This window comes from Apteryx rowi, unplaced genomic scaffold, assembly GCF_003343035.1.
Source record: "Apteryx rowi isolate R43461 unplaced genomic scaffold, aptRow1 scaffold_96, whole genome shotgun sequence".
Taxonomy (NCBI): Eukaryota; Metazoa; Chordata; class Aves; order Apterygiformes; family Apterygidae; genus Apteryx; species Apteryx rowi.
Genome location: NW_020451271.1, coordinates 359,300 through 369,700, shown reverse-complemented (window position 1 = coordinate 369,700; position 10,401 = coordinate 359,300). Strand labels below are relative to the sequence as shown.

At 40.4% G+C, this 10,401-nt stretch overlaps 1 protein-coding gene across 3 annotated transcripts in view; it reads left to right on the top strand.

Moving 5' to 3' along the window:
- The first annotated feature begins 784 nt into the window (after window positions 1-784).
- NSMAF (neutral sphingomyelinase activation associated factor) overlaps window positions 785-10,401 on the top strand; it is a 36,467-nt gene continuing 26,850 nt past the window's right edge. For all 3 annotated transcript variants that reach the window (XR_003257962.1, XM_026092303.1, XM_026092302.1), the window contains exons 1-7: window positions 785-874; window positions 965-1,043; window positions 1,136-1,203; window positions 1,293-1,329; window positions 4,281-4,331; window positions 6,770-6,841; window positions 10,320-10,367. Coding sequence is in view for 2 of the 3 variants with exons in the window: in XM_026092303.1 (XP_025948088.1) it covers window positions 849-874; window positions 965-1,043; window positions 1,136-1,203; window positions 1,293-1,329; window positions 4,281-4,331; window positions 6,770-6,841; window positions 10,320-10,367 (381 nt within the window). In the remaining variant the exon portion in view is untranslated. The remainder of the gene's footprint in view (window positions 875-964; window positions 1,044-1,135; window positions 1,204-1,292; window positions 1,330-4,280; window positions 4,332-6,769; window positions 6,842-10,319; window positions 10,368-10,401) is intronic.

The window sequence follows — 10,401 nt, the reverse complement described above, 5'->3', positions numbered from 1 at the left end:
CTCTGCAGCTGAAACTCACAGGTTCACCCTGTTATAAAGTTAATGAGCCCTGATCACTTACAGTGGTTAGTTAAAATAAGTTGTTATATAATGTAGTTTCATGTTTTATCTAATCAGCGTATTTGGGTTTACCTTGTACCAGCACTGGCCCTACTCTGATCCTGCAGTGAGCTACTTTAGAAAACTTTTTCAAAACTCATTCTCTGAGGTTTGGTTTCTGTTGGATTAGTTCGTAAATAGGCTTGTTGTGGGTTTGAACAAGTGCCATCACTGGCACAAAGGCAGTGAAGTGTGGCTGGAGAGGAAGATAATGCCTCCTTAGAGCCACAGAGTGGCTCAGCTGTGATGTGAAAACTATGCCCATGTGTATGTTATCACTTTAAACCAATATAACCTGGTTTTGCTTCAGAAAGATCTAATCTTGTTCATTCCAAGCTGTTAGTTCCTGCCCCTCCTTTTGTGTCATCGTGTGTCTTGGCTGGGCTAAGCTGATCAGGTTAAACAAATATAAAAATAAATAAATAAATAAAAGCTGGGCATATTAGGATGGTTCTCACCCGAGATGTATGAAACAGACTCGTACCTAACCTGGAGAGATCGTGTATCTTTATGTGTACACACATTTCCACATAAGTATGTTCTTTTAGAAAGTCAGGTTAAATGAATTCATGCTAAGGAGGGGGAGAGGGCCAAATCGCTGAAGAATTCCAAACATATGACGCTATACGCTACCTGTTCTATGATGTTTTCTTCTTGAAGAAATTATTTATTTATTGTTTTGTAGGTTTTCACTGCTTCTTCTTAATCTGGAAGAACATTACTTTGAACATCACACAGCTAATCATATTATGAATAAAGGTTGCAGAGATGAAAGGTACAAAGCTCTTTCATACATTCATTTAGTGGAATCATTCTAGTCTTATCTGTTTTTAAAATATGTACAACTACTTTTTGTTCCTTTCAGAAAAATCAGAGGTTCTCTAAAGATCTGCTCAAAATCGATTATTTTTGAACCTGATGAAAAAATCCAACCCATTATCAAGGTAAACAGTGCAATCTTACAACTTTTTGGTAACTTCAGTTTGCTTTTAAAAAGCTTTTTAAAAGGAGTATGTGTTTTTATAACTTGCTACAGATATCCCTGAGAGACTGCATTAGTATAAAAGCCCCAGAACACAATGAAGGAAATAACCCTTTCACATGGTACGTGAATTTGATTTACTGTGTATTTGCATTTAACTCTTTGTAAAGCCCAAATCCCCATGTCTTCAGATATCTTATTTTCATTTTAGGGATACATCTGGAGGGATTTCTGTTGTATGTAATCAGGTAAGAACTGCATAAAACGGTTCCTTGATGTATAAATGAGAGAAGTTGTGTTCTGTAATGGTGTTGCTCTTGGAGTTTGGAGTGTTTTGTTCTCTCTCTCTTTTTTTTTTTTCCTTCTAACTGGAAACAAAATTAATTAGTGTCACAAACCTAGCATTACTGTGAAGCTATTGATGCTGCAAATGTCAAATTATTTATGACTTCATTAAAGGATTAATTTGAAAAGATGAACTTTTTGTACTGTGCAGTTTGCGAAGGAGCTTGGGGCAATTTTACAATTGCATGGAAAAGGGGAATAGACAGTTTACTTAAATTTGTTATTACTCATCTCTATTATTTGTTTTGGTCTTGCTACAGTTTTCTGTAGTTTTCTCCTACTTTCTGCAGCATGTATAACGGTATAACAGTGATAACGGTAAAACCATCTTGATCCTTTGAGTTCAGCTTTGTGAAAACATTGGACTCTGCTGTACATGCACCAGATAATTTTCAGTAACTGCCCTGAAACATGGGTTCAGGTTTCAGTTATGAATTGTGATTAACTTGAGTATGTTTGTACTTAATGTTAACCAACAGAATATACTTTAAGCTTTGTAAAATTGGAGCTGATAGGCATTTGAAGGCTATAAAAGCTTCAACAAAATGTTCATGTTTTCATTTCAGGAAAGAACAGAGATAAGGTGGGAAACTAAAAGATGCTAACATCTTTGTAAAATCCATTCCTTTAACAATAATGAAAACTGATGGCCTTGCTCAGTTGAGTATTGCTGCAGTCAAAAATGAATTCAAGCACTTAATTTTGTCTACTTTGGAAATGTTTGTGGATTTTGTTAAAGTAATCAGTATATTTAATTTCATCTTTGAAACTACTTCTGTGAAGAGTATAGTTTAGTTACAGTTCCTTGCATTGGCAATTTTTATTGTGTATTGAGGAATTTTTTTGTTTAAGGCATTTCTTATTATGTGCCCTGCAAACCTGAGGATGATCCAAAAAAAAAAAGAAAAGTTGAAGTGTTGCCTTTTATTTCATTGCCCTGGTTTTTGCCTCCACCGTACTTCATCAGTATGTGTTCTGAAAAATAGAATGAGTATAAAAACATCTTGGAGGAAAGGAGAATTAACTTGTGAAGTGGCAAGTGTTGGTTTAGCTATGTTTAGCTTGCCAGCCATTCTTACATCAGTGGGGAAAATTTCTGGAATATCTTGATGGGATGAGACATTAGTATTTTTTATATATATATATATTTTTTTTTTATAAAAGGGATAGGGACTTCTGAATGTGAAGTACACATTAGCTGTACTCTTGATAAATCACAATCTAATTACAAAGATTTTTTTTTTTCCTGTGTGGAATTTGTCTTGTAGGAAACTGCACTTAGTGAATAGTTGGAACATCTCAAACTTTTGCATTATCTGCAGGCTCAAAAACATTGTTAATGCATAGCTGGATAAAAAGTTTTGCTTTACATAATAGACTATGAAATAGAGCAAATAAAAATAGTTGTGTGTTAGATTAGCTTGTTTTCAATATATTTTTTCAAAGTAGAATGGGGGGAAATGCCTCCAAAAAAAGGAGTTGAATACTGTAGGCTAAAGCTTTTTGCTCTGCTTACATATGCTAGAGTATGCTTATATATACTCAAGTTTTTCCATGTAAATTTGGGTTTTGGAGGCTGTCAATGCAGAAGAATGTTTACTTATGTAGAAGTAAGACCTGAGTACAAAGCAGGGGTGTGTCTTAGTCTGGTGCCGATTTTCTTATGGCCTGATTCAGGTCTGTAAAAGTCCATGTCAGATCAAAGGAGTCGATTGCCATTATTATTTAATGTAGCACTTAGAGGCATCCTGAGTTAGTAAGCCTCTAAGCATACCACTCGGTTTCTTCTGATAACCTGTCATGTGGCAAAGGTCAGCTCTGTCAGCCCGTGTGATGTGGGAAGGACTGTAGGTGCTAGATGGCTGCCTTTTGGCTAAGAGACAGTATAGTGTTTGTTCTTATAAGGTTAGTATTTGTTCTTGATTGTGGATGTGACTTGAGACTGCTGCCATAATGCCTTTGGATGTGGAATTGTAGTACGCAAACTGTGGCGCTGGGCCTGGTGGAGCCACGTGTCAGGTGCAGCTAAGTCTGGGCCATGGAGTAGAAGAAAGCTGGTAGTGCAGTGTAGTATATTTTGAATAGTTCAGAACCACACTCAGGGCTGGGAGTTAGTGAGTCTGAGCCTTTCCTCTAGAGAGAGTAAAAACATGACTTATTTCTGACTTTTCAGTTCTTTCAGCTGGCAGGTAATAAGGGGATATCTACAAGCCAATGTGTTAAGGGTTAAGTCTTTCAGTAGGAGGATGTGAAGAGAAGCTTCTGAAGAAGGAGAGTAGTTTCATGTGTTTTCTGGGGAAGAGCCTTTCAAATCTGATAAAAGCACTAGAAAAACAAAGCTGTTCAAAAATGTGCTATTGAATGAGAGAGGAAGTGTGATGTTAGTGGCCGATTTGAAACTGGAAGCAAAATCTTTGATAGTGGAAAAAGAAAAAGAGTTCATTTGAAAAGGCTTATAAAGTAATTTACATTGTGAATTAACTTTATTTCAAGGCAGAACCTTAAAAGCATAAGCTGCAAAAGAAGAGACAGAGGAGCATTCTATTAAATGCAGTTAGACCTATTGTCTTTAATCTTGCAACTCTTTGAAGATCATATGATTAGAATGAAAGAAATAAACTGTTTAAATAGCTAAGCCTCTGAACTAAATTGGACACTTGTCCTTTTTTGCAGTTGGTAGTTAGCTGTTATAAAAGGTTATTGGTCTTTTTTGTAGTTCCACTAGGGTAGTCAATTAACGCAGGATATTACAACCCAGTTTTTTACTTGCTTAAATGGTATGGTTAGCTTTGCAGTCCTTATCGGTACTTCATATTTTAAGGTCTAAGTCTTTAACATTCTTTTATTCTTTCAGGTTTTTCTCATTAAAGAAAGAAACATTATTGGACCCTATAAAACAGTAAGAGTAAGTAGACATTTTTCACTATTCTTAGGGAACTAATAATTTGAAAAAAACTACGTTCTTGTTCCTGAAAGATCAAGATAATTAATTATCATTTGAGGAATACGACAATAAGGCATCAAGAAGTTAAATCATTCTGTGTATTAGATAAAACTAGTATCTGAATTCTTCCATAATTTGTTTATGATGTATTTGTTGGAGGACATACTGCTGACTCGACACTTGCTATTTACCTTGATGTGCAGCTCTGTAGGCTCAACAATCAGCCAGAACTGTCAGCTGGCCACCACTGTTTAGTGGAAACTGCATCCTGACTGAGGACTTTTCCTCAGTTCTCATTACATCTTAAAAAAAAAGATATTGCTAATTGATATTTCCCAGCTGAGTGCTCCACAGTTCAAAGAAACAGCAGAGAAGTCTTCTCACAGCAGAAACCAGAGCTTGCTTCTGTACGCTTGGTGTCTGCTCTGATTCTGAGCCTGAGGACTTCAAGGCCTAGAAGGAAGGGTTTTTCAGCTGGAATGGGATGGGGGTTAAGAAGCGAAACCAAAGTGAAAATGCAGAGTCATTAAAACACCTCAGAAAAATATAATCCAGATCAAGGAAAAGCAATGGAATTCTAAACTTGTGTACTTGCTTTTCAAAGAACATGAGCTCTTAAGCTATTAATAAACATCATTTTTGCCCAAGAATTCTTGCCCATGGCAAGAATTGCAACAGAATTGTATTGCTCAGTATGTTTGTACAAATAAAAGATCTCAAGAGTGATGGAATACATAAATTTTTAATACCATTATGAATAGCAAAGAGACTGGAGAAGATCTCTGATTTATTCTCTCAACTGTTTTGGGTTGTTTTTGATTAAATCTGACTCTGAACTGGGATCTTTGATTTTCATTTCCTTTATGCCATTAATTCTTCATTTGCTGAACCTGCTTTCTGCTCTAGTTGTTGTATTTTCTGTTTCATATCTGTGTGCAAGACTTATGTATTGCATAAATGGCCATCACACTGTCTGTGCAGTGGGGGGGGGGAGGGGGGAAGAGAGAGAGAAAGAGAAGGGCCATTTGGAAGGATTTTCATTTTACTCCTTTGTCCTAAGACAGAATTCATTCATTCATACTTAAAACATTCCTAACAGTAATTAGAAATTACAAATTTTTTGTTGCTGCTAAATGTCTTCAACTGGGATCATTACCAGTTCCAGATGCTTCACTGAGAACTTGAGTTTCGCTTTACATTTCAGGTGAACATGTCTTGTTAACATGTACATGAACATGTATAACACTGATAAGTTACAAAAATACTGAGCTATTGATTTTGCTTTGGCTAGAAAGCTAGATGAAGAACAGCTCACAAAAGCTTTTATATTGGCTGTAAGCAATCCTTATAAACTGCGCACTAGGAATTCTCAGATCCATGCTTCTCCTGTTGAAGGGCAAGGGTGCACTCAGTGAAGTGTTACAAAGCTTTCATCCAAATTAGTGCTACTGATATTTTTTATCTCTCTTTATCCCAGACCCACTTGTTTTCTGAAGCATGTTTTTCTCTTAGATTACTGTTAGTTCAGCTCAGATAGCTTACAGTTCTGTGAAAATAATCCATATTTCCATGTTTTCTTAAATTACAAGAGGATGTTTTGATAAATTAATTCTACTGTATCTGTAGATCAGTGTCTTGAAATAGTCTTATTGATCACTTTTTAAAAATCTAACCTGAGAAAGGAAAAAGTCCTACAGAAATATGTTGATATAGTTCTATGATATATTTGAGAGTTGTCAAGGGATCCTACCACCTTTGCTGAAGACAAGTTATATGTAATTTTGGTTGATTTGCACACATACTTTTAATATACTAAAATAAAAGTATGAAAAAAAATGTACTGTAAAACAGCACTTAAGAAAGCAGAAAATTTTGTGAAGGGGGAAAAAGGATTATGCCACATGTTCTGGGTGATGGAGATGATGTGTTAGTGAGTTAGAAATGACTGGTTAAAACAGGTTATGATTACATTTCTGGATCATTCCAGCTCAAAACAGTTGCTGTAGAGAATGATAATTTGTATAGCATAATCTTTCAAGATTTGATGGGTTAGAATTTTTTGTCTAAAAGGTAACTGCCTAAATGTATCATGTCACTTACTAGATGGAGCATGTACTAATTTTGTATTTTACAGACATTCAGCCTATGTTAATTTAAGCACTGCAAAGCTGTTACATTGCATTGTATTAAACAACTGACCAAATATTGTCCACAAAGAGCTTTACCTCAAGGAAGATACATTTGTGAAGAAGTTAAGATTTCACACCTATCTTCAGTATGTGTCAGGACTACTACAACCTCTGAAAAATGTACTTTGACCAGGTTTTATAGTGTTTTAATTTTAGTCTAATTGAGTTTTATTTTAGACCTATTTGTAGTAAGCATACTTTTTGTTTTAGGGTAGAACTGAATACTTATTCCAGCTGGATGTTGCTGGGAAACTGGGAGATGTTGTACAAACGCTACATCAGGTACGTGCTATTTGATATCGTTGCACGTTTTGTCACAGCTTCTTCTTTGATGTTTAAGGGAAGCTTTCTTTAATTAAGTATTTTGAGTAACTTCTCATTCTCAAGGTGAATTTTTGGAGTGTCTCTTTCTAAAATGCAGCAATTGAACATAAAACATCTAGTTCTGAGAGGGCTCTTAAGCTTCTTCCATCAGCTGTTTTCTATCACAGAATCACAGAATGGTTGAGTTTGGAAGGGACCTCTGGAGATCATCTAAGTTCAATTCCCCTGTTCAAACAGGGTCACCTAGTGCACGTTGCACAGGATTGTGTCCAGGCGGGTTTTGAATATCTCCAGAGAAGGAGACTCCACAACCTCTCTGGGCAACCTGTTCCAGTGCTCTGTCACCCTCACAGTGAAAAAGTTTTTCCTCRTGTTCAGATGGAAGTGTCTGTGTTTCAGTTTGTGCCCGTTGCCTCGCGTCCTGTCGCTGGGCACCACTGAAAAGAGTCTGGTCCCATCCTCTTGACACCCTCCCTTCAGATACTTGTACATGTTAATAAGATCTCCTCTCAGCCTTCTCTTCTCTAGGCTAAACAGGCCMAGCTCTCTCAGCCTTTCCTCATAAGAGAGATGCTCCAGTCCCCTAATCATCTTTGTAGCCCTTYGCTGGACTTGCTCCAGTAGTGCCACATCCCTCTTGTACTGGGGAGCCCAGAACTGGACACAGTGCTCCAGATGTGGCCTCACCAGAGCTGAGTGGAGGGGGAGGATCACCTTCCTTGACCTGCTGGCAACACTCTTCCTGATGCACCCCAGGATACCGTTGGCCTTCTTGGCCACAAGGGCACATTGCTGCCTCATGGTTAACTKSRTGTCCACCAGCACTCCCAGGTCCTTCTCAGTAGAGCTACTTTCCAGCAGGTCAGYCCCCAACCTGTACTGGTGCATGGGGTTATTCCTCCCCAGGTGCAGGACCCTGCACTTGCGTTTGTTGAACTTCAGGAGGTTCCTCTCCGCCCACCTCTCCAGCCTGTCCAGGTCTCTCTGAATGGCAGCACAGCCCTCTGGTGTATCAGCCGCTCCTCCCAGTTTTGTATCATCAGCAAACTTGCTGAGGGTGCACTCTGTCCCTTCATCCAGGTCATTGATGAATAAGCTGAACAAGACTGGAGCCAGTACTGACCCCTGGGGGACACCGCTAGCTACAGGCCTCCAGCTAGACTCTGCGCCGCTGATCACAACTCTCTGAGCTCTGCCATTCAGCCAGTTCTCAATCCACCTCACTGTCCACTCATCTAGCCCATGCTTCCTGAGCTTGCCTATGAGGATGTTATGGGAGACAGTGTTGAAAGCCTTGCTGAAGTCAAGGTAGACAACATCCGCTGCTCTCCCCTCATCTACCCAGCCAGTCATTCCATCAGAGAAGGCTATCAGATTGGTTAAGCATGATTTCCCCTTGGTGAAGCCATGCTGAGTACTCCTGATCACCTTCTTGTCCTCCACATGCTTAGAGATGGCATCCAGGTTGAGTTGTTCCATCATTTTTCCAGGGATGGAGGTGAGGCTGACTGGCCTGTAGTATCCCGGGTCCTCCTCCTTGCCCTTTTTGAAGACTGGGGTGACATTGGCTTTCTTCCAGTCCTCAGGCACTTCTCCTGTCTTCCATGACCTTTCAAAGATGATGGAGAGTGGCCTAGCAATAACATCCACCAGCTCCCTCAGCACTCGTGGGTGCATCCCATCGGGGCCCATGGATTTGTGGGTGTCAAGTTTGCCTAAATGATCTCTAACCTAATTCTCCTCGACCAAGGGAGAGAGTCTTCCTTTCTCCAGACTTTCTCTCTTGTCTCCAGCATCCGGGATTCCTGAGGGCTGGCCTGAGCAGTAAAGACTGAAGCAAAGAAGGCATTCAGTAACTCTGCCTTCTCTGCATCCTTCGTCACCAGGGCGCCCACCCCATTCAGCAAAGGGCCCACATTTTCCCTAGTCTTCCTTTTGCTACTGATGTATTTGAAAAAGCCCTTCTTGTTGTCCTTGACATCCCTTGCTGTATTTAATTCCAAATGGGCCTTAGCCTTCCTCGTCGCATCCCTGCATACTCTGACAGCGTTCCTATATTTCTCCCAAGTGGCCTGTCCCCCTTTCCACTTTCTGTATACTTCCTTCTTCTGGTTGAGTTTTGCCAGGAGCTCCTTGCTCATCCATGCAGGTCTCCTGCCCCCTTTGCTTGACTTCCTACTCATAGGGATGCACCRCTCTTGAGCCTGGAGGAAGTGATGTTTGAATATTAACCAGCTCTCTTGAACGCCCCTTCCTTCTAGGGCCCTAACCCATGGGATTCCTCCAAGTAGGTCCCTGAAGAGGCCAAAGTTTGCTCTTCTGAAGTCCAGGGTTGCAATCCTACTTAGTGCCCTGCTTCCTCCTTGCAGGATCCTGAACTCCACCACCTCATGGTCACTGTGGCCAAGGCTGCCCCTGACCTTCACATCTTCCACCAGTCCTTCTTTGTTTGTTAGTACGAGGTCCAGCAGCACACCTCTCCTCGTTGGATCCTCCACCACCTGTGTCAGAAAGATATCATCAGTGCTCTGCAGGAACCTCCTGGACTGTTTGAGCCTGGCTGTGTTGTCTTTCCAGCAGATATCAGGGTGGTTGAAGTCCCCCATGAGAACCAGGGCCTGGGATCGTGAGGCTACTTCCAGCTGTCTGTAGAAGGCCTCATYGACTTCCTCTTCCTGATCAGGTGGCCTGTAGTAAACACCCACAGCAGTGTCACCCATGTTAGCCTGCCCTTTAATCCTTACCCATAAGCTCTCGACTCRCTCTTCATCCACCCCTAGGCACAGCTCAATACATTCCAGTTGCTCTCTCACATAAAGAGCAACTCCTCCACCTTGCCTTCCTGGCCTGTCTTTCCTAAAAAGCATGTAGTCATCCACCAGTCATGCAAGCTATCCCACCATGTCTCTGTAATTGCAATGAGATCATGGCACTGTGACTGCACAAAGATCTCTAACTCTTCATGTTTATTCCCCAAGCTGCGTGCATTGGTGTACAGGCATTTCAGAGAGGTGATCAAGYATGCGGGTTTCCCAGGAGGGATACAAGAGGATCCTCCACAGTCATGTCCTGTGCACGCTTCCCCCGGCTGCATGCACCTGCTGGAGGCATCCCGATTTGAGCCATGTTTTGCCGACTGCCCTGTCTCTATAACTCTCCCCTTCCCCTATCTTTCCTAGTTTAAAGCCCTCCTTACCAGGCTGGCCAACCTGTTGGCAAAGACACGTGTGCCCCGCTTAGTGAGGTTTTCTATGTAGAGTGGTAGTATATAGATAAAATAATAACATGATAATGAACAAACAAAAAAGGCCAAGAAAGCGTGTGTTTTCTTTTAGTACTCTATCACCAAGAATGCTAAATCCTCCCTAGTTTCTATTGACTCTGAGCTGTGTGGGAGATGTCTGTGGTATTTCACTTAAAGTTTACTATTCTTTAGCTCTACAGGGCCTCTTGTCTAGATAAGCTGGGAGATCAAGCTGCCATGGTAAGTACCTGATGAATTCTATTGGAATATCACT